General features: G+C 41.3%; 1 protein-coding gene across 3 annotated transcripts in view; it reads right to left on the reverse strand.

Annotated features, from left to right (window-relative positions):
• Nucleotides 1-24,222, reverse strand: part of RIMBP2 (RIMS binding protein 2) — a 130,204-nt gene that overhangs the window by 5,359 nt on the left and 100,623 nt on the right. For 2 of the 3 annotated variants that reach the window (XM_051769129.1, XM_051769128.1), the window contains 11 exons: nucleotides 23,389-24,198; nucleotides 19,375-19,526; nucleotides 18,549-19,004; nucleotides 16,785-16,931; nucleotides 15,328-15,486; nucleotides 12,175-12,900; nucleotides 10,284-10,401; nucleotides 7,096-7,245; nucleotides 4,054-4,238; nucleotides 1,849-2,017; nucleotides 894-997 (listed from right to left, as the gene is read on the reverse strand). In XM_051769129.1, coding sequence (XP_051625089.1) covers nucleotides 894-997; nucleotides 1,849-2,017; nucleotides 4,054-4,238; nucleotides 7,096-7,245; nucleotides 10,284-10,401; nucleotides 12,175-12,900; nucleotides 15,328-15,486; nucleotides 16,785-16,931; nucleotides 18,549-19,004; nucleotides 19,375-19,526; nucleotides 23,389-24,198 — 3,176 coding nt within the window. The remainder of the gene's footprint in view (nucleotides 1-893; nucleotides 998-1,848; nucleotides 2,018-4,053; nucleotides 4,239-7,095; nucleotides 7,246-10,283; nucleotides 10,402-12,174; nucleotides 12,901-15,327; nucleotides 15,487-16,784; nucleotides 16,932-18,548; nucleotides 19,005-19,374; nucleotides 19,527-23,388; nucleotides 24,199-24,222) is intronic. The other variant, XM_051769130.1, reaches the window with a different exon arrangement.

The following is a 24,222-nucleotide window of genomic DNA, read 5'->3' on the forward strand; positions in this document are numbered from 1 at the left end:
ACATTTTAAAGGATAACTGAGGAAGCTCCCAGATATGCAGTGTTTTTTAGAGCTTTCAGTGTACCCTGACATTCTTACCACAGTGCAGACAGAAATGGAACCTGCACCAAACCTGGACCAAGGGGCTTGCCATGTAACACCAAAGACATGTAAAAAGTGACTCTTGTTGCTGGTCACAGTTATGGAGAAATGGGAGACTGCAAGTGGGTACATGGAAGATAAACCTATAATGAAGATGTAATTGATGCTCAGCTGGTTTTAAATGAAGATGTGGTTAATGCTCAGCTGTTTAAGATATCCTTAAATTATTATAACAAAAAAAGAGATAGTCAAGACATACATTCATGAAAGCTCAGATGCATCAATTAAGAGAAAAATGCAATATATTATGAATGCTGTTCCCATGGGCTGTATCCTTCTGGCTCAGGTTGTGAGGGAGGGTGGATTTTTGGAGGTTACAGAGATTTGAAAGCACTCAGGACTATCAGCTTGTTAGAGTGAGCTAGGGTACTTCTCAAAAATAACCATGGTCTTGGGTGCAAAGGAAATCAGAAAATAAAAATTCCCTACAATTTATAACTGCTTTTTTCCTTATAGATTTTGTTATATTTGCAGGTACACACACATATGGCATAACATCCATATCCATAGTCAGCTTGTACTCAGCTGTATTAAATAAAACCTACAGAGGATATTCCTTGATTTTTTTTGGACAAGAACCGTAAATCTACTTGTACAGAAGCCATAAGCTTTGTCATACACATCTGCTCCAAACCATTTGACTTGTGTTTGTAATCCTGAACTATTCCTTTGCACACCCACCCTAAAATGGGGAGCAGTGCCCACCAGTCCTGACCATGCTGGGTACCCACAGCCCCCGGTTCCGGCCGTACCTCTACGTCCACATTAGGAGAACTTTCTCTTGGATCATAATCATACAGTGCCACCATCCTTCTTGTCGTCACTGGCTGTTGTCTGCCACTCCTTCTGCTTCTCTCTGCTCCAGTCACAGGGGGAGGAAGGTGAGGAAAAGCTATCAAAGTTATTTTGAAAATAAAACCACGATGCACCTTTCCCTCCCGGCCTTTTCCCAGCAGTGTGGCAGCAATGTGGGTGTTTCTCCAGCACAGTGATAAAAAGTCACAGATTACCAAACCTATTAGCACAGATAAAGGATGTGAAACCACGTGGGCTTCATAAATAATATTTATTTATGAATAAATATTATTCATTGTTGTTCATTAAATATTATTAGTGGCCATTCAACGTTGAACCAAGTGATTTGTAGCACAGAAGTGTTTGGCCAAATTCTGCTCTTTAAAGGGTTTGTCACTGCAATATCCATAAAAATCTCTTGATATGTAATGCTATCCCAAATGGGACCACACATAACCCTTTGCCACCATCCCTTTAAATTATTGCTAAAATAGGAATGTGCAGAAGAGTAAAAATAATAAATAAGTGATTCTTTTTATACTTTGCAGGAGTGAGTGTATCATGGAGCACCTCAGCACAGCACACTCCAAAGCTCAGGGATTGTGTTCTGAGTCCAGAAATCTTTCAGGTGACAAAACCCATTTTTTTTTTTTTTTTAAGAGTAAGAAAAGAAAGTAACGGGTCGAGTGGTGAAGTTACAAATCCCTATCTGCAGCAAAAGATATCAGCAAGATTAAGTATCAGTTGTATAAAGTCATCCAGATACCAACACAGAATATATTCCATGGGGTAGCAAATGGCTGGAAAACTTAGATGCATCTGCATACAGTGAAAACAAGAGGTACAGCAGATCCAGCCAAGTTAAGAGCACCCAAAAGTCAGGAAAAGTGAAATGCTTATATTTTCCCTTACCAATTTTCTCAATTGGTGTGTTCAAAGGAAGAAAACCTTGTTTAAGAAGCTGATCCATCATCTCTTCATCGTCTGCTTGGATCTCAGAGACCATGTTACACGGGATAAGGCCAATTCTTGCACAGGTTTCTCCACGATAAAATCCATCGGCATCTTTGTCCCCATAAACCTGTTATTCAGAGAGTGACAACATTGGTCAGCAAAGGTTTTAGCATTTAGGAATTTTAATGCAGGCTAAGTGGTTACCAAAGCAGAGATGATGACTGCAGTTTGCATGGGGAACTATATTAGGTTTTGACTTCTCTGACTTAGGTTATAAAACTGGAATTGTGACATTTATTTGAATTATAACTCCAGACATATAATTTACAGAATTTGAACTTTTTTTTGTTAGCAGTGAAATGCACAAAAAATGCCTTAAAAGTCATCAGACTCTCCCTGTGCTGAGCCAGAAGTTTACTTGGTGGTTTACACTGATATTTATGGAATTATTCTGGAATTATATTCAAAATGAAACATTTGCAAAAATTGTGCCAAAATGTTGTTGTTTTGATTCAAACAACTTTTATATGATCAAAAATGCCTATCTGATATAAGGTATAAAAATAGCATGGATGTCCTCAGTGAGAACATATAAATCCAAAATTTCTCTGCAGTGCTAAAAATGCAGTCAAGTCATAAAGGCTACTAATGATACAAAGGCCTAGATCTAGGACTGTGCTAAACAAAAATTATGCTCCTAAAGTCAAACTGATGACTGAGTTCCACTCAAATTTGAGCTCATTAAAACTGACTGATTGCCACAACTTTCTAGCACAGGAATATTTTTCAGCTTTAATCCCTACCTGTCCCTGAGTCACCTGGCCCCACTCCTGCACACAGGACAGAAGATGAGACTGTAACACGTGTACAGGTTTCCTACAGCTCGTGGAACTGACCCTCCACCACCCCACTGCTCAGGGAATGTACCAGAAACATTTTGGAAGTGGAAACTAATCCATCCTCACAACAGTTTGATAAGAAATTCAAAGCAGCAGTTCACAGAGCAGTCACCATGGTCACCAAATATAAAATAAACGTCACTGACAGTAAATATCTGATGTGGGGTCTCACTAGACTTTTCAGTGCCAAACAGGTAAATATTTGTGAAGAAATAATTACAATATCTCAGCAAAATGCACAGCCTTGCAAAGGAAAATAAGCTCTTAGCAAGATCAATTTTTTTGGCACAAACCTTATATCACAGGGAGAGGTAAACAAAATACAGAACAGAGTATTCAATGTTACAAAAATTGTGATTTAGAGTACAAACATTTTTGTTAAGACTCAACACAGTGGAAGGCAGTCAGGATTTTAATAGCTTAAGATAGAATTTAATCTCTGAAATGGGTAATATTCAAATGAGCCTATTTTTTTCAGGTTCTCTTTCAGATCACACTTAAACCTCAATCACCCTTGGACTACCAGCAGCTGCTCCTTCTGCCTCTCTCATTTCTGCCTGTTTTGCTGCAGATCAAATGGATGCAAGGCTGCAGGAGGAAACACTTACTTCTGCTGATTCCACAGAAATATCTGCTGGCTTTTTCAAACCAGATCAGCAAGCTGAACAAATTTGCCTTGCAGCTGCACTGTCAGAAGATGAGGCGAGCTGGGATGGAGGGCTGGGAAAAAACACTTCCAGAGCCCAACCCCTGACAGAGCCAATTTATCCTCTGTGCCCTGTTTAAAGGCAGTGTGTGTATTTTACACCAAACTGACAGAAAAGGGAACAGAAATACATGACTTCTGGACTTGGAATCAGTCTAAATTGTTTATTATCTGGGAGTGCCCAGCATTTAAAAAATACAGCAGCTCTGCTTTGTATGAAGGCACAACACTCAATACTCCTGGGGGACCTTTGCAGCTCCTCTCTGGAGCAGTTTCTCCTGCAGGGTTTGTGGCAATGGACACAGGGAGCTTCAGTCACAATTACAGTCTTCACACTAAATCTCTAATTAAGTCTGGCCCTAACTATCTACAGAAACTTTGAGATTTTTGTCCACTCTGTAATTATTTTTAAGCCATTAGTACTAGATCCAGATCCAGCGAGATTTACAGCCTGAACCTCTGGAGGAAAAAAAACCCTTGGATTCCAGTCACCCAAGGGACAAAGGAGACCCTGTTTGCAAAACTGGGTCCTTCATTTCCCTTGTTTTCAGATCTCACCTTTATGATCTGTCCTTCTTTAAAGGGCAGCTCCTCCTCCGCGGCGTCAGGATTTGGGGACATCGTCAGCGGGTCGTAGTCAAAGAGTGCAACAAATATTCGAGTAGAAATATCTTCTGTGCCAGGATCTGTTTCAGATTCCTCATAAAGATCTGGAGAAAGATGGTCATGACCACCGTAGCCATCTGGGAAATTAAAGTCAGAAAAGAACAATTCAGTAATGCAAGTTGGCCCCATCTTTCGACTATTCCAGATAATATTTGAAACACGTTTGGCATTTCAGGGAAAAAAAAATCCCCAAACCTCAATGCATATCCTATAAAGCTTGGTGGGTTGGTCTTTTTTTTTTTTAATTAGCAAGCTGGTACTTTTTTAAAAAGCCTATAAAATCTGCATGCACTGAAAGTGGTGTTATCTCCTACCCCACACTGACATTTACACTTGTGGATACAGCTCAGGTAGGAAAGCCATTTTTGTCAGATTTACTAGAGTTTGCTATAAATTAATGGAGCATGTTAGGAGTGACATAACGATGAGTCTGACAGGCTTTTTCATTCCTGAAAAAATAACCATGCTTTGGATCCACTTGTTTTCCAGCACAGCTGTCTCTGCTCTCCATGGACACAAGAAAGCACATCCCAGCTGTGTTGACAAACCATGTTTTAGGTACCAAGTTAAAAATAAAACATGGTTATAACCTCTCCAGACAGGGAAGAAGGAAGGTATTTCAGCAGTGTTAGTCCTGCCAGAGTTGGAACTACACTCTCTATGATTTTGTTGTAACACTGTCAATAGTTAACATAGTGCCCAAACCAACCCAAACCACTAACAAATGTGTTAAAATCCAGGAGAAATGATGATTGCATGTAACTATAATCTCATTAGGAAAGACTATCCTTGAACATCCCAACACTTGACATTGCACTGAACTCTGTCCACTGTAGGGTAACAGGTCAATTAGGACATTAAAAATGAGAATGAACATTTTGTCTCATGTACCTTTCAAACTTTTCAAATGACCTGGAGAATGTGTTTAGTCCATGATTTGCCAACATACTTAAGGATGGACTTCAGAAAACCAGATTGGAAGATTAGGTCAAAGTGGCTAACACTGACTGTTCTGACTGATGGGTTTAAAAGGCTTTTAATTTTGGGTTGAAAGAGGATGTGGCAGCACTTTCCCAAATAGTCTCTTTCAAGACACATGAACTTGAAGTCCCAAAAATTAAAGCCCTCAAAATCACAAGCCACTTGTGAATATCTTGGCTTATTGAAAAGTCCCTCTGGCTTCACTGGGAGTCACATACTTTTGTTCTTTGCTGAATCAACATTCATCATCAAGCTTGCAAGATCCTTCACAATGAATAAATTGAGAAAGTGATGTTATGAATTATGATGAAAATGTAGTTCAACTGTATCAATTTTTTCCAATTTTCATGGTAATAATTTTTTTACTGTAATCACCTCTTGCAAATTAAAGACTCACAGTTTTTTTAACAGTTTGAGCATTCAATACGAAACATTTCAGATAAATGCTTTTTACCTTTTTCCCCTCTTTTGCCTCTACATCATGCATTTTATTCAACATTTGATAATTGTAAACTACCAGAAAAAAATGTTCAGAGGGTCACAGCTTTCAGGGAACATCTCCTAACTCGTGGGTCCAGAGCTCAAGAAAGAATGTAAGGATAAAATGCAGGAAAGCAAAAGGGCAGGGAAAAATTCCAGCCAAGAAGCTTTAGGCAGGCACAAAGCACAGAGAGGAAGTGTGGGAAAAGGGCACATGTGGGACAGAAAGCAATGAGACACAAAGGATGGGATCCTTCTCTGTTCTGTTCTCCTCACCCTCAGGTTGCAGCCATTCTGAGGCTGATACCCAGGCCCACCAGGCAGTGTGAACCAGGTGGGCTAAAGGGTGTTTTGTTTTGTTTTTTAAATTAAAAAAATATCAATTTTTTGCCTCCAACTCCAACTGCACTTAATGAAGGTAAGGTGGAAACATGAATCACAGCCAAATGTATCTCTGTTAAAAGCACTGGCCTGTGCCAGAACATCAGAATACTCACGTTTGCTTCAGTGAACCAGAAAGCAAATAATCTCTTGATTAGCTCATTAGCCACTTATCAAGAGGTACAAATACATGTCACACACACACATCACTGTGCATGTACAATCCTGTCTCTGGATGCACCCAGCCAAATTCCTGACTGGTGCACAGTGGCAACCAGAGCTGCTCCAAATTCACTCGATTTACTCTGATACACCCAGGCTGCTGTTCTGGCTGTGTCAGTCAGACAGGTCTGCTTGGAAACTCAGCATTTAATTACAATTTACCTAAACTTTCAGAGCCTCTTCTGTTTCATTTCAGATATCAGCAAAACCTGAGTGTGTTTCTTAGCTCTCTATATGGTTTGGGCTGCTCTTGTGGGTTCAGTGTCACACACTTCAATTCCCTGTCTAATGAACTGTGAGAACTGAGTTGGTGATCAGATAATGATTTCTATGTTGATGAAGCAACAAATACTATCAGTAATGGGTAAAACTGCCTTACTTATGCAGTGCAGTAGAACACAAAGAATAATCTTTGTCTTCATCAAGTGACACAGCCAAAGTCCTGTGTGGCCACTGAAAAATCCCCCAGTCTTCGTTCAGCCTACCAATAATGTCTGGTGATTGCAGAACACTGGGTTGTGACACACCAGTGCTGTTTGTCCCTGTCCATCTGCCTGGCTCCAGTGGGGATGTTTGGATGGATGGTGGTTCAGCTGTGTACAGTAACTGGCTGGCATTGGGAGCAGCAGAGCTTCACAGAGTTCATGCAATGCTTGGACTCGGTCGAGTATGGAGAGGGGGCTGTGCAGCGGGACAGAGCCCTCGGGGCCGTTTGCCCCTGGCAGCTGAGCTGGAGGAACTTACCTGAGGGCACCCAGGACTCAGAGCCAGTCCCCCTGGCATCCTGCATGGCATGCAAGGGTGTCACACATGGTTAACACGCAGCTCTAACCCGTGCCTGGCACAAAGGAGGAAGAATGGTGGGCGTACCGTGTCCATAGTGAGGGGCCATGGGGCGCCGCGGGGGCCACTGCTTGTGTCCAATGCTGCCATAATAAGCTTCTTCTTTTACAGGTGAAATATTTCCCTCACTACCTGACCGAGACCGAGCACCTTCACTGTTACTGTCCATTGTAATTTCTATGGAGAAAAAGGGAATGATCTATTAAAACAGATTGTAGAGTTGCCTCAGCGGAGGCTCCTGCTGCCAGGCTGGGCCTGCCTGGTTTTCTCGCTTCCTAAACACTGCACAAGCTTTGCCAGATGTCTCAGCCTCTAGAAATCCTCTTCAGTGTGTGTGTGTGGGAGTGTCACAGAAATATGAATCTGGATTTTGTGCTTTTTAAAATTCATACAGTGTAAATATTGTTTGTTAGGTCTTTGGAGAGGAATTGTCTTTCATTATGAGGTTTAAACAACAATCCTAAATACAATGCTACCTGCCAGATCTGCAAGGTCAAGAGAACTGTAAACTCTGTTTCACCCTCTAAAGTATCAACCTAAAACCAAAAATTAATTAATTCACTTAAATCCTACCTGCAAGAAGATAATAGTCTAAAGAATTTGTAGATCTATGGAGAAAACACCTCACAGAACTTAAATTTTGGAGAGAGATTTTGCTATGGGAATCCTAAGAACTCTACAGTCTTGAAAGTCTTTTCTGTTTCTCCCAGAACTGCTTTAAGAACTCTCCATCACGTAAGTGACCCTTTAGCTAAATAACTCAACAAAAACCCCAGACAAATTTGGACTCCATATTTTTCAGCTATACCTGAGGCCAACAAGTTTCAGGTATTTAAGAAGCCTAAACTTTGGCTCAGTCATATTTACTCTCTTCTTTTATTTTACTCTGCTTTTCATTTTATGGGACTCCATATTATAATGACACAGCCTCAGCAACTTCCTTCTTCAAAACCATCCTTGCAGCCCTTACTCTTGGGAAATGTTCTCTGTCACTGGAGATCCAAAGAGTGGGTTCAATTTATACAGTGATTCACTATATGCTTTTGGATGCCCTACTTTTACTACATTTTATTTATCTGAGCTCTCAATATTTTTCATACCTTCTAGATTTTTTTTTTCCTAGTAGGTTTACAGGAAGGAACTCTCATGCAGTTTTATCAAGTGTTTAAACTTGCTTCAGTTCTCCTCAAAGTGGTATTTTTCAGTATGGTGCTGAAAGGGAGAAATATTGCATGCTTACCTTTCAGCAACTTTAATCATTAGTCTTCTAGTCAGAAATTAGGACTCTTGAACTCTAAACCACATAAGGCCTTCCAATAGTTTCACAGCAAATAATATTTTTTGTTAAATATTGTGCATGATGCTCAATAGTTTCTTGTTACCAGCAAGAGAAAATATTGTCATTTATTTCTAATGGAATTTTCCCAAATGGCATTTGTGGATTGTAAATAATACAAACCACAATAATTAATGCTTTAAGTTACACTGAATGAAACAAAATCTGAGTTATTATTTTCTATTTAATTATCTCCTTGAGCACAGACTATCAGAAATTAATTTCTTTATCAGATTCCTAAGTTGTTGCTATTAAACTGCTAAACAGCAAAGTCATTGCTTAGTGGTTTCTGTGTCCTAACCTTGTTTACAGAAAGTGAGCTCTGATAAATTTAATCACTTCCCTTATTTTTTAATTAAAATGAAAATTAAAAGGAAACCCAAAGGATTCAGTCACACAAACTTCTCTACTGTCTTGCTATTAAAAATGGGGGGGTTTAGCAGATAATAGAAAAGAAAGAACTTCTATACAAAACTTGCTTTAAGTAGTTTAAAGGTAAACCAGGAATCTTTACTCCTGTGAAATCAAGGCTGCTTTCAGAGGGAAAAAAAGAGGACATGAAAATCTAACATTCATCACAGCATCATCCAAAAGCTGCTTGGTTCAGCTCACAATAACCTGTCAGGAGAAGCACAAGAGCCTCCCTGGACCTGATTCTCCTCCAGGCCATTTTTATTCCAGGGTAATTCCATTGACATCTGTGAAGCTAATCCTGGTTTGCACCAGGAATTGGGATGAGAATCAGCCTCTGACAAGCCACACAACACTGAGGAGACTGAGCAAGTTCTGTGCATTTTGCAGCTGTGTCTGTTTTCTGATCTATGGTTTCAATAACAGTAGTTACTATCCACTAGATATCCAAAGAAATATGCCAACTAGGAGGATTTTGCTTTTAATTTACAGTACAGGAATTTTAGTGTGATTTTATGACAAGGGAAAAAAATTTAATACTTAAAAATAAAAGCATTCCTTAAGGATCAGTCTCTTTCCTTCTGACAATCCCCATTTGTTACATCAATTATTCCCATACAAGTCAGTGAGAATTGCCTGGCACTGCTTCCTTCTCCTCATCATGGTGCCTACAATGTTCACAAATTAAAGTCCAGATTAGGGACAGGAAACAGATAAACTTTCCATCTTCATGGAGTAAAGTTCTGTGAATAACTCACAGAACTCCTCCTGCATTTGTTTTGCATGTGTATCCTGATTTTCAGTGTGAATGTTTCTCCTTTTTCAGTTTAGAGTGCAAGTTTTAACAGATACATATTTGTCCACAGTGTCTTCATTCCATTATCTTTTTCCCACTACTTTTTGGATTTTCTGGTGTTCACCAGCATATAGATTAAGTCATAATTAAACCAGAATAGAGATGACTCTGTAAGAAAAACCAAATCTGGTAAATATATGCAAGTTCTACGAACTTATTGCATTTAACAGCTTCCATTTTCCCCGTTAAATTCCAAAAAGTAGTCAAGACAATGGAAAGTGAATGCAAAATGATGGTTGATGAATGGAAGGATGGATGGGTGAATGGATGGCTGAATGGCTGCATTTATTTTACTGATCATATAGTAACCTGCCAGCAAATTTCTTCTTAGGTAAGATCTAACATTATCTAAGCTTAACCAAGCTTAAAAAAGCTCCAATACCCACTAAATTTAATGAAAAGACTCCCAGGGATGTCAATGACTACTAATTCAACCCCCTGTGAGGCCCCAGTACACTCATTTACGTGGAGATGTTTTTAGTCCCACTTCACCCCCTTTAAACTGGGAGTAGCCTGGTTCAAGACAAATATCCACTGTTTCATTTTTTTAAGGGTTGCCTTCCCAACTCTGAGGCTGCAAAGAACAGAAATGCACCAATCTGTCCAACTAACCAATGGAAGGGACCAACATTGGCCGAGACCTTTGTGGCACTGCACTGCCATGAGAGGACCTTCGTCCTGCATGTTCCACCCTTTCAGGCCGTCCTGCAGATGCTGGATTACCTAAAAGCTAAAAAAAAAAAACAACAAAACAAAACAAAAACAAAAAACAACAACAGAAAAAACAGGTTTGTAAGTTCCATGCGTGGTAACATCGTGATCATATGGCTGGACATTAATCAGAGGTCAATCACATTTGGAAGCATAAGCTCTAAAGGCAACTAAACTTAGTTTTTAACTGAAAGGTTAGCTGAAAACTAAATGCTGTTGCCTGGCAAACCTGCGAAAGGAAAAAAAAATGGTTCCCTGGATTATGGCAGAGTTTTGTAACCAGCAGTCACACATCAGAACAAAAAGAAAAGAAAAGAATAATTTTTGAAATATTCTTTTGCCTTTGTTGTTGCCGCTAAGGTGACGTTTTAACCTCCTGGAGAGTAGTACAAGCAGTTGTGAGCTGTGGAGATTGGACTGCACTGCAAGAGCCTCGCTTGTGTCCAGCTCTAGAGCTTCCTCCAGTCTGCAGCATGGGAAGCAGTGTAGGTCCTTCTGGCTTTGAGCACACTGTGTTTCTAGAGTGGCCTTCGGCTGCCAAAGCCTTTTAAAGCTCAGTGAAACCTGTAGACAGCAATGCAGACACACTTCCTCTCACTTCACAGCTGGCTCTGGTCACTACCCTCGCAGGAAACGCTATTTATTTAACCAAATGGTACTATTTTAATGCTCTCCAGAGTTTATCGTGCAGCCATCAAGATTAACACAGCTTGGTCACCAATTTTGATGGGAGGAATTTGTAAGGATGGTTTCAGCATGAACTGCTGAGGCTGGAAGAGCAGGCAGCTGATCTCTACTCTTACGTGAGGTGCATTAGAATGGAGGTTTCCACTCTGGACTGTTGCAGGCTGAGAGAGGGTAAAGAGCTTGCTTTGGTCTTTAGGGAGCAGGGAAGACTATGGATGCATCTATCACCCGTGGAGACTCTTCTACAGATTAATGGACAGAAATGCAAATAGGCAAGATCACGCGGAGGCATCCTTGAAAGATATGGGATGGCCCTGGCCTCTCCCTCTGGAAGAAGCTGTCTGCCTGCATCCTCACCAGAGATGCAGTCTGCAACTTCAAAGGCAAGAAGAGATGGTCTAAAAAGGACGGCAAAGTGGTGACAGAGCAGAGATATAAGGCAGCAAATGAAAATATGATGAAGTTGTGACTCCATAAATCTGGGTCACTGTCACACTGGGGGAGAATCTTGGTTCTTGTCCAGAGATGTTCCATGATAAAGAGCATATCCTGAAAATTCTGGGAATGGGATGAATAAAAACAACACAATGAAATGAATTCCTTGACAGTAATAATAACAAAAAAAGTAAAAAAAAAAAATAAATTACTGATGAAATATTTTCCAGTTAGAATGCAGCTTTTTTTTTTTTTTTTTTTTTTTTTTTTTTTTTTTAAGCAACATTCAGATGGGCAAAGTCAAGAAAAACAATCTTTTGGGAAAAATCATAGTTCAGCTAACCCTTAATTAAAATTTAGATTCAGTTGTCCTTTAATAAAAGCAGCCATTATTGTAATTTGGTTCGTGGGAAAATCATTGTAAAGCAAATTAATCTGATTTCAGCATGACACAAAAGAGGACTATAAAGGAAAATGCAGAATAATAAAAAAAAATGAATGGGGAGGAAAGAAAAAAAGGGGAAAATGTAGCAGATGGGTCCAAAGGATGGACTCTAAAAATTAATTCAGGGAAAAAAGAGAAAGAACAAAAAAAACCAAAAATTAGTAATCTAAAGAAAACAGACTGATTTGGCAAGCAGATGTTAGAAGGAAGATTTACTTCACACACCAGAGAGTCTTCTGCATCTCTGTGGGATGGTTTTGCAAGTGGCCCAGCTGCCCTAGAGTCAGCCAGCTTAAAGTCGGTCTTCCAGCCTCCCTGAACATCTTCATTAGAGAAATTATCTGTTCTATTGCACTTCTGAACTTCATACTTCCTCTCGTAACCGGGCTTGGCCTGCTCGCTCCTGGGCTCTACAAAGGAAGGCCCCAGGTCCCCGAAATCTTCCTCGATGCTGCTTTGCCTGGTCAAGGTTTTCCTGCGCGCCAGCAGCGGCCTCGTGCTCTTCCTGCAGGAGCAGCGAGCGGCCTCTGCACAGCAGCGAGGGGCCACATGGGCAGAAACGGCATCACAGGTGGATCTGAAGCTGAAACGGGACTCCTCCTCTTCGCTGCCACAGTCCAGGCCACTGTCCGGGCTCCTGGAGAGGGACCGGCTGTGCTTGCATCCTCTGTCATCCGCGCCAAAATCCTCCCCGCCTGAAATCCTGTGCTTGGCCGGGTACCAGAAGTTGTGCTGCTGGTCTTGATTGTAGGGCCTAGGTGCTCTAGAGTCTCTAGCTATTTTGGGGTTCTTTTTATAGGGCATACCTAAACCCTGCTTGTACAGCAGTTCAGAGTATTCCCCATCCTCTTCGGCTACTTCTGGAATACTGAAAAGCTTTTTACTGTGGTGTATCTGCTGTGAAAAGTCAGGCTGTTCCAAAAAAGTGGCTTCAGTGGTCTTATCGCACTCCTTAAAGAGTATGTAATGTTAAAAAACCAGACAGGGAACAAATAGTGTGTGACAAAAATAAAATGGGAGGGAAAAGGGAGAAGAAAAGAAAAATAAAGACAGAATTAGTTTTAGAGCAATGGCAAACATAAGACATGCAGCTTATTTAGTGAAAAGGATGTCATGCTTTGAATGAGAATCTGTGAAAAATAAAGACATGATTAAGAAGTTGCTGGGTGTCAGGTACAACATGAGAGGTCGGTACAAACAACTGAGTGATGTTCTTAACAAGAATAAACTCATGCATTTAAAACAAAGCAGTAAAAGCCATACAGGTTCCAGCATGGTGAATGAGAATGGCATTAAAACACGTTCCTTGCACCAAGCCAAATTGCTATTTAAGTTTTCTTTGGAACCAGAACCCATATCTGAGAAGGACAAGTCTGCTCTAGCAAGCTTTCTTGCTTTGCATCTGTTAAAGCATCCTGTGTAAGCAGCAAGTATCTTAAATCTCCTGACAGAGGAGAGCAATTCTGCAGACATCATTAAAGGAGTTCTAGTTTCCTTTCTAAAATTCTAAAAAACCTGCACCATTTTTAAAGCTTGGCTTGCACAGAAAGACCCCTGAGAAGCAGGAAGCTCTCTGATGTCACTTGGTCTGCACTGTCATCAAATCTCTCATCATAATCTTGCACCTGCTTGATAAAACCAAGATTTGAAAATCAACCAATTAGCAGAAGTAAGTAAGAGTCTCTGTTTACATTAGAAGTAGGTAAAAACTATCCCAGCCTGGGAAAAAGAAGCATTCTGAACACGACAGACATATTTTTGAAATTTTTCCAATTCCATTTACACAAAACACAGGTTGGTCTGACAGATGAGTCCTGTGAGTGTCTTTGCTGGACTCTGAGAAGAGACAAGAGAAGACAATGCAGGAGGTGTTGGTTTTGACAGACAGGGTTTGTTGATTCTACCCCCCAGAGATCATCTTTCCTTGTACTTAATGCCCAGATCAGGGAGATCTCTGGTCACAAGAGCACCCATAAATGACAGGATCATCCTGGAGATTTCAGCAGTTCTCCCTCTCTCTGAGCGTGTTAAACTTAACTGGGTCTTGGATGTTGTCCCCTTTCAGGCATTAGGAACTTTCTTATTTCACCTATTTTCATTCCTTTTTGAAATGTGTATCACACTTGTGAAACAAGACAAACTGACATCAAAGTGGAAAAACAAATCAGAATGAACAGTGATAGTTTTGATAAGCTGCTGCATCAAGAGAAGCACACCTGTAAACCTTAACAGTCTAAAATTATTTACTGCCCCAGTTAATGTTCTGGCCCTTTCTTTCTAAATATCAACACTGGCAATACTAATTTAAAACAAAGAAATAAATATACTTTCTGATGCATAAAGAACAAGAACAGTCTAGGGATTATTCTCTTTTTCCCAGTGGGAAGGGACAGAAGCAGCATGCAGAAGGATTTCACTTTCAACCTTTATGTTAGCAGAACAATAGAAAACTGATTATTTCTTCTTTTGAAAAAGTACCTGTCTCATTGCAGATAGCATCAGAATAAAAAGAATGAATTTATAGCACATGAAAGCAGTTACAAGAATGGTCAAAATGCTTGTATGCATGAAATTGATTTTAGTTAAACAACAGTGTCTTGAAAAAAAGTTGACCTCTGTGTTTGTGCTAAGAAAACAAAATTTGTGTGATTACTACAGACATAAAAAGCCAAATACAATTTACATGTACAGATATAGTATGGGAACTACATATTTGGCATTGGGTAAATTCAATATCCTACTTATGCTTTAATTGTTATCATAAAGTTGTCTTTCATGATGAATAGTCCTGTGTAGTGTTAAGGCAATATTTCTCATGGGTATTTCCTGCTGTCTCTGGTGATTTTTTATATCCCTCTGGTGATTACTTAATAATCACCAGAGCACAAGGATTTCTGATAATGCATTGATCAAACAAAGCTAATCCAACTCCCTTTCTTACAAGAATCCTTTAGAGCCTGGGAAGAAATGGGACTGGCACTGGAAACAGGGACAAATCACTCAGACATGAAAAACATACATTGCCTTCTTGGTATGTACATAATTTTTATACATCTCCTTGCTCAGAAACAACTCATTTTCTGGGTAGCACATGCAGCATTATCTTCATATAGACATGGCAGAGGTCCTCAGATGTAGAACTGAAATTGCAACTGCAACAGTTACAAGTAGGAAAACAGTCAATTAGTTAAAAGATTAGCTATCCAACAATGAAGGAAAAAGAAAGGAATAACTGCATTAAAGCGGCCCAGCTCTAGGTCTATATGACAGCATGAGTTTTAATGGTCTGCAACAATCCATAACTGACTACAGGAAACGCTTTGAGGGAAGAACCAAACCCCGGGGGTGCTCCTGAGGGCTCCCTGCAGCCACACTTACCTTGAGGGCGTTGTGGGAGCTCCCACTGACTCGCCGCCTCCCTCCATCCTCCAGCTGCATTTCAGAGTAAAGCTCTTCCTCATCTTCCTCCATAATGTCAGACAAGTCCGAGCCTCTGCTGCTCTCTGTGTGATACTCCTCCCCGTGGCAATAGTGAGGCTGATTCATAAGGTGAGAGAGAAAGGTCTTTACTGCCTGTAGAGCTGGAAATCCTCAGATAACACACTGAGGACCAGAGCATTTCCTAGATTTGAATGTCAAACTGATCACCACATATAAATTACATCCCATGGCTTGCTGCTCTGTTCTACTGGAGAGATCCTGCAGGAAGTTTGTTTTGGCCATTTATGGTCCTAATTCAAGAAACCCAGTCTTAATCCCAGGTGATACAAAAAAGGATATCTCCATTCCCAGCACCAAATCTAGTCTTAGTCTTGATTAAATTCCCCTGATTTAAAGAGGTCCTTCATGCATCAGTGGACTTGCTGACCAAATTGTAAAAGCCCTAGGATAATTCACATATCATCTGTTCTTCACAGCTGTTTCTTACATCCCATTATAATTTAAAAGTGATCAGCATTTAATTCTTGCAGGGTGTTACCACCATTGTATGATATAAGTAGCTGACGACATTTGAAGCTTTAATTTTTTTAAACATTGTAGGAATAGACTGACTAAAACACTGGAAATTTGAGGCATTGTTCATACATTTGTAGCTGCTTGAACATCTATAATAAACAGAACCAAAATTCCAGAACATCTCAGAAGTGGCACAAGAAGGAGTGGTGTTGCTTGGACCCTTCCACATGGGAGGTCAGATATTTGGCTAAAAAGCTTATTTGACTACACCAAGACATAAGAAAATATCTCTTCTCTAGAATTTACATTTCTCTTGACAGTAATGTAATAAATTATTTTATATTTCTTTTCAGTGGGATCAAACTAAAAGCTGTGCAGTCGTGCAAAATTCTTCTGGCAACACCTTTCCATTCCTTACAGCGTGCCAAGCACAGAGGATTTTGGCTTTCTGTAATTAGGTTATGAGCTTACAGGTTGTGGCTTTTATGGAACGCAGAAACTCTTCCCACTTCCCCTTTTGCCACAGCATTTTTTCATGTGCAGTAGTGACACCACACTGAAAGGCCCAGAACCCAAACATGACAGTCCAGTCACATTTGCTAGTTCAGCTTTTCCATCTTCATTTTTGCAGTTTCCACTGCTCAAACCTGCTGCTTGGGCTGATGGCCTGGAGGTGCCTGGTGCATTCAGCTCCCATCAGGCAGTGTCATGCTGCAGGAACAGGACACACATCTCCCTCCCCACGAATTCCTGCTTGTCTGTGCAGTTTACCAACACAGCCACAATAATCAGGAGGTGACCTGGACAGCCTGCTGAGCTTCAGAAAGTGCTTGTTTTATGTCAAACACCTGACACAACGACAAAACCAGGCTACTCACTTGCTTTCCAAGTTCTGACCCTTTTAGGAAATCATCCACTGAAGCTCCCCTTCTTTTGACATTGGGAGAATCATAGCCATCCTCCTCCTCATCAGAGTTGGCATACTGGGCACTGCTCCTGTCGCTGAACACACTCCTCCTCTCCATCTAGCAAGGCAACAAAAAAATGGAAAATTGTGAAGCAGACTCCCTCCTGCCACCAGAAGAAGAAATGGCAAATATAAGAACTCAAGCACACACCATTTAAATGTGCTCATGGTTAGAGCAGTGCTGGTTTCCCCGACTGGAATCTTGAAGAAATATTCAAGAATTTTCTGCTTATCATATTCCTCTGGCTCATAAACAATTACATGATTCTCTGTGATCATCAACTCGTCTGCTCTCTTCCCTGTACCACTTATGTCAAAATTCTCAGTATTCTACAGTCAGAGGCTGCTAACAAAGACACTAATTTCCCCTTGGCAGAGTCAGTGGATGAACTCAGCACAAAAAAAGCTTTAGAATGAGACTCTGGGCTCTTCCTCTGCTCTGAGGTGACTCCTGGCCTCAGTTACTAATTCCTGCTGCTTACTCTCCTGACAATAACCCTCAGCCATCTAACAGGCTGGATGAGGGCAGGGAGAAGGCACACAGCTTCTGCAGCAGCTTACCACAGGGGCAGAATTTCTACTACAGGGGACTAAACATGACAAATATCACTGGCAGGATTTGATTTAATTTAGAATGAATTCATCTGTAAACTTCTGTCCACATTCCTGAATTAAACATTTCAAGCATCACTTAAATTAATGTAATTAAACATGGTTCAGAGTATTTGTTATGTCAGCATTTTCCAGACTAGAAAAAGTATTTCTGTTATCTTTCCCTATATAGTTCTTAAATCAACTTTCACCTCTGAGAGCCCAAGAAACAAATTTTTTCCTTCTACTACATTTATTCCAGTTTTCTTTCTTTATAAACAAAAGGAAGATACATACACATGCACACTTATGTATTTATCAGACATTATTGATCCAGAATTACTCAGGTTCTCAAAAGCTGGCTCAATTCACCCACTGGCTCAAAACAGGGACAGTCAACAAGCTGGGGCTGTTAAGATATGTGTGAACTGTCAAAATTAATGGAGTTATTTTGGACATATGATGGGAGACCAAAAACTGGACATAAGTGATGACTGCCGGATGAAGGACCACAAGGGTGTATGAAATAAGTGACTCCACAGCTTGTAAAAAGTAACAGACAGTTGTGAGCAGCTTGTGATGAGAAAGTCACTGCCCAGGGCACTGGGAGTGTTTAAATATTGCATACTTGCGTAGAAAAACCAGAGCGTGTTGTCAGGATGCATATACATCAGCTGTACTGACCCTTGAGCCTCAAATATGGGATTTAAATTAACTAGCAAACATCTGAGTCACTGCAGCAGCCATGGGTCCAAACCAGGTAGTGTCCTTTGGCAGTGATGCTGTTAGCAGCTACAGGAGGAGCTGCAGTGAAAAGCAGTTGTGAACGTCTGTGAAAATGTGACACTGAGAAGGGCAAATATGTAAAACTGCCTGTGGGATCCACGGCAGACAGACACAACAGTGCTTTACACGCACAGAATTTCAGCACACTGTTTTATCTCCAACTACGGACCCTCAGAGCTTAGGAATGAATTATCTGCTCCCTAAAGCACGTGACGAAAAAAAACCCTTTTGATGGGAAGCGCCACAATGAATAAAAACAACCCGAAAAAAGCCCTTGAGAGAAAAAGTTTGCCTTTACCCTGTTGCTCTCTGCAACCCTTTGCGCAGCTTCTCTGGCCATGGCTTTCGCGACGGTGTTTGGGATGGGTGTGCCTTGGGGCTGAGGGAGGATCCTGTTGGGGGATGGAGACCTCCTCCCGTGGCTGTGGAAGCTGGGGGGCTCCAGGGTGTGTCCGTGGACGGGGGACGCCGAACGAGTCTGCTCCCACGACTCATCCCTTTTCAAATGGGGACCTAAATGTTCTTCTTTGGTTTCTGGGGCTCCGGCACTTGCTAATGGCTTAGATTTGGGAGCAGTTCTGGGGTGAGGGGTTGGAGGCACCAGGAGGTCGGGTGGAATGGCAGCAACAGAAGAGTCCACTGATTCCCCTTGTGCAGAGAGCGTTCGAACAGTGACTTCCCTCGCTTCCAAACTCCTCAGCCTCAGCAGCTCCACCAGTGTGTTCTCTGCTGTTGGGAAGATCACCTCTGCCACCTGAGAGCACAAACAAGCAACTCATGAGCATGGAAACATCTGCCTCCCTCCCCTCAGCCCCACTAAAGGACAACCTTCAAAGTCTTGACATGGGGTGAACTATTTCCAACCCCAGCACCAGTTGTCTTTAATCCTTTCAACCCCGTTGTCCAAAAGCTGAAGTTTTTGGGTTTTTTTCTCCAAAAGCTGAAGTGTCTGTAGAAAGGAAGCTCATGAGCAAGTTGTGCACAAACAAAAGAACAGGGTCTCCTGAAAACTGAGTGAGAACCCCCTGCAAGCATCCAAGGGTTGTCACATCTTTCTTGCTGCCTTCACCTGTTGGAATTCCCCCAGAGCTGATGGTCCCTGTAATGCTGGAAGGAGAACTCACCCGTTGCCCTCTCGCATAAACCCCGTAACCTGTGACGTTGGCGCCGTGGGAGGTCCCCGTGGCCGTCAGAGTCGGGGGCTTCCAGGACACCTGGAGGGTCCCTGGGGTGGACCCAGCCCGGACAGCAACATCTTGAGGTGGAGCTGGAGGACCTGAGGAAGATGGGACAGGTCACTGTGGCTGGAAACTACAGATCTCAAAGCACTTTTTATTTTTTTTATTTTTTTTTTTTTAATTTTTTAGAAGACAAACTATCCTTGTTGTGGTTGTTTTGTAAGAGCAGAAGCACGGGTTCAGCAGGTCATGGAGCAGGAACTGACCCTCACTTTACAACCATTAACTAAACTGTACTCCTTTGCAAGATGGTCTGTAATGCACCTTGCTGTGAACCTGTTTTTAACCCTCCAGGCTGCATAACTGATATTCTTGAATGCAGGATATGCTAACAGAAAAACTGAGTGTGAAAAAGGCCCAGGATAGGCACTGTTAGTGGAAAACTGCTGCATGTGACAGCAAATTACATTTTGAGATATATGTCTGTGCTGAATGCACACTACATACTCTGAAATCACTTCCAAATTCTGTCTCTCTGGACCATCAGTGGCTCCAAGTCCCAATTTAAGGGTCAGAAGCACAGTGAACTAGGGTGCAATGTGAACTGCAAGCTGAAAATTCAACATTTTCCACCAGCAGCACGCTGGTTAAAGGACAACTGATCTCACAGTCTTTCCTCTGCACTGAAGAAAAAAAAATGCATCCACTAACCTCTTAAGGCATTTCCAGTATGTTAGTGTAATAGTACACCAAATACATCCTTAATTAAAAGACATTACCCTACTATAAATAGTTCTACTGCAGCCAGAAAGCCAAAGTAAAAATACCATAGAGATTATTAGTTCATAAATTTTTCAGGCATCCTGTTGTGCTAATTTAACAGCCAAACCCTGAGAAATATCTCGTGTTAAAACATCTCAGAAGGAGGGTTCAGCAAGCTCTGCAGAACAGCCAGGAGGATACAAACCTCTAGTTTGCTTTTCCCAGCGAACTAAGCACAACCAGTTCCTGCTCATCTACCAAAAAGGCCACAAATATTTCAGCTGTGTGCCTGATACATGTGTAAAATACCACACAAGCCTCAACCAGTTTGCTGGCAAACTGCCAGTGCATTTCACTGGTTTGCTGTCACTGAATTTCGTTCTCCAGAGGGCATGGAAATAAAATTGTGGTCATGTTCAGGACAGCACAGGCACAACAGGAAATTTTTGCTTGTACCATCCCCTGCATCTGTAAAGTATTTTTAACTTGCAAGTCCAAAGTATGCAAATTGACCTAAGACTATTTTTGGCCAAGACAGATTTTGGTCTAGGATTGAATTTCAGCTTTCCTAACCATCCTATTTTATTGACAGCCAGCATTCCCAATCCAGCAGGGCTGCTGAGCTTACAAGAAAGAATGCATCTGATCTAACCCACTATCTTGTCAGTGACAATGACATTAATCTGCTCCTGCAGGAGAAGTCACCTTCCTTCCATTCTCCCACAACTAAACAATCCCCAGGGAGTGTGTCTCGACCTTCAGAGACTCTGGCAGGGACAGGTTTAATAAAGTGTGATGCCCAAGGCTTAGCATGGTTTCTATTTTCCCCCATCATTAAATGGGAAATTATTCTTGGTGACTTGTGATGGTCTTGGCCATCAACATGAATGTTTGTTTTGGAATTCTGCCCTACTTTGGTCCTCATGGGGTTTTTCACATAAATTAGCTCAAAACCAATAACAGTCCCACGGGTCCTGATCCTGTACTTATTTCTATTTTTGGATCTGGGTGTCCAAGAGAGAGAACTACTTCTATTTTAATTTAAGCAATTCCAATGCTTTGATGAATCAAGAAAATCAAATTTCAATGCTTTGATGAATCAATTGGTCAGCTGTCAATCAGCTTTGGTCTCACAGGAAGCAATGTCTTTTCAGTATAAATCATGTAAAACATGATATATTTATGCAAAGAGAAAATGAAAAGTTGACCCTTAATTGTCCTGCACTTTTCATGTAACTGCTCTCTCTAGGTTTGAAATCTGAGCAGTTCCCTCAAGATCATTTTTGCTTATTGTACTCCCAAAAAACCCCTGAGTTTGATACAGTGTGAAAATATTAAAATATTCCCTGATCCCCACTCCTTTTTTGGGATAAGTGGCTGATGACATCCTTTTCTGTAAGGATATCACCCAACCCACTAGTAAAGGCCAGAGCTTCTCAGCTTTGAATAAAATGAGCACTGGAGGTATTTAAGGAGGAAAATTAATCCAGTCTGAGAAAAAAAACCAGCATTAGTCACTTAATTTCTTTCTTTTAACTGTGGTTTGAAAGAAGAAAGATGTGATTACTCGAAGTCAGCAGTATTTGCCAGACAAAACTATGACACACTGTGATGGTTAACTCCCATTTCATGGGCATCCTTTCCCTTTGTTCCAATAACTTCTGAAATACAGGCATAGGCCTCTAATAACTTCAACTACTGCTATTTTATTTTGCTATAAAACAGTGAAAAGTTGACATGCTTCTGTAAAAATGCTCCCTGTGCAATGAAGGTGGGGGGGGGGAAGACTCTGGATTTAAAAGATGAGGCTTCACTGCATTTCAGCTCCCCAGCAGAGAACAGCTCAGGCACTGCTTAGCACACTCCAGCAACTAGAGGGAGATACAGCACGTTCAGTGTTTGAAAAATACCTCACTCCAAAGGCCTTTCCCAATCAGTAAAGAAGCTGGCAAATGTAATAAGTTCAAGCCAGCATCCAGGCAGTGCCTCCCAGTTGCCCCAGAACACATTCCAGGCTGGAAATGTTCCCCCCCAACAGGTTCTACAACAGCACCACCACTCACCTCACTGACATGATTCCAGACAAAAGAGTAAATGTGTGAGCTGAGGATGTTTTTACTGAAACTGTGAATCAACAGCATCAAAAAGAGGAGACATATGAGCTTAATTCCCTGTCTACTCAGCCAGCACGGCTGTCCTGCCTGTCTCCTCACATAAATAGAAGTCATACAAGCCAAGGAAGAGATCAGAATTAATTCCTGCCTCTTTGCTGGAATCAAATCCCAGCAGGGAGTGAAGGAACCACAGCTCAGTACATGCTACTGACATTCCACTCTCCAGGAGCCACTTGTGCTTGTCTGTCCCTGCTCCAGAGGCACTCAGGGATCTGAAAGACTGGATGGATAAGGAGTCTCCTACTTGTCCTTGATCAGATGACCTTGGGTAGGTGAATATATAAGGACACGTTCAATTTTTTTCAGGGATATTGCCATATACCCCCAAAATCATGAGATTATCCTTTAATTCACTACATTCTTTCTGCTCCAGTTTTCAACACCACTTCAGTGTTCTTAAATAGTGGGAAATGACTGACAAGGCTTGCCACCATTCCTAATGTAAAAGCCAGGTGGGGAAAAAAACCTCAGACTATCCAAAACAAAATGGATTTGTTGACTTTACAGGTTCAAATTGTACAATGTGATTACAACTTCCCAACCAAAATACATTTACATCCCCTAAGTGACTCCGTGGTCCTCTAAGAGGTTTGTGTTGTTTTTCATTAGAGAAAATGTTAAAAGTGCTTTAAAACACACACATAACAAAAAAATGACATGTCAGAAGTAAAAACTGTTTTTTCTCCCAGTGCTGTTCACGCCAATGAGAATAAATTACTACCAGAAATATTATAACTGGACAAACGAAATACAAATGGAGATTAATCTGATAAAACACTTAGTGTGTTATCTGAGATGATGATCTGAAGTTTATCTCCCAAAAATGTATCTGTCCTTACCCAGGAGTGAAGAAGACAATAATGCAGGACAGGAATTAATTTTAAATAGCATAAAGCAATCTAATAATCCCCAGTCTGCTCACAAAAGTGGCAGGGATTAGAGCAGGAAGCCAAAGGTTATTTTATCTAGTATTTTCAGAGAAACTTAACTGGAGAGTTTTGGGGTAGGGAGAAAAATATCAAACCTGCTGGCAATGTAGAAAATTCCACAAAGGCTTCCTTTTTTTCTCGTTGTTCCAAGGGAAGCTGCCAGGGCATCTGATGGGGCTTTGCCATGACCTTCACCTTGTAGGCCATATTGGGCTTCAAATTAAAAAAATGGTACTTGTAGCTAGCAGCCTTGACAATGTCAAACTCCTCTTCATTGAGGAAGATGACGTGACTGTAATTACTGTTTGTAGGGAGCCAGGACAGCTCAGCAGAAATCTGGGTTATATTGTCCACTTTCAGATTGGAGGGGGCTACTATGACATCCTTCCCCACCAGCAGAGTGCACTGCAGCTCGTCGGAGTTGCCCTTGTTGGTGATGCTCTGGATGGATATTCTGTATGTGCAGGCAGAAATGTTGAGCTTTTCTATGAGAGCTTTCGTTCTGCTCCCCAAGGCGACGTTCATCCGGATTTCCTTGTCCACCAGGACGTTGTAGCTGCTGATGGTTCCCCAGCCGGGTGGCACCACTGGTGGCTCCCAGCCCACAATGACACTTTTGGCTAGTTGTTTGATAAGGGTGATTTTTCTAGGATAAGGCACAATGTCTTCTCCAATTTCATCAATGTTCACATCCAGAGTCCCTGCGCCGTTGCTGATGACGCCGGAGTCTATGTGACTTGGTGGACTTATCTCCAAGAGATCTCCTTCCAAAGCAGGACCCGAGTGGTTGATAAAATTCTGATCTTGTTCGCTGCTTAATGTGCTTGATAACCGGGTCTCGTTGTCTTGAACAAAATCCACGAAGTTTGAAGGGACTAGTCCTCTTTGTCCATCCAGAAGTTCTCCTGGTGAGGAAGAGCAATGCCATT

This window comes from Manacus candei, unplaced genomic scaffold (genome assembly GCF_025592945.1).
Source record: "Manacus candei isolate 608988 ecotype Guabito, Panama unplaced genomic scaffold, ASM2559294v1 h1tg000103l, whole genome shotgun sequence".
Lineage (NCBI taxonomy): Eukaryota > Metazoa > Chordata > Aves > Passeriformes > Pipridae > Manacus > Manacus candei.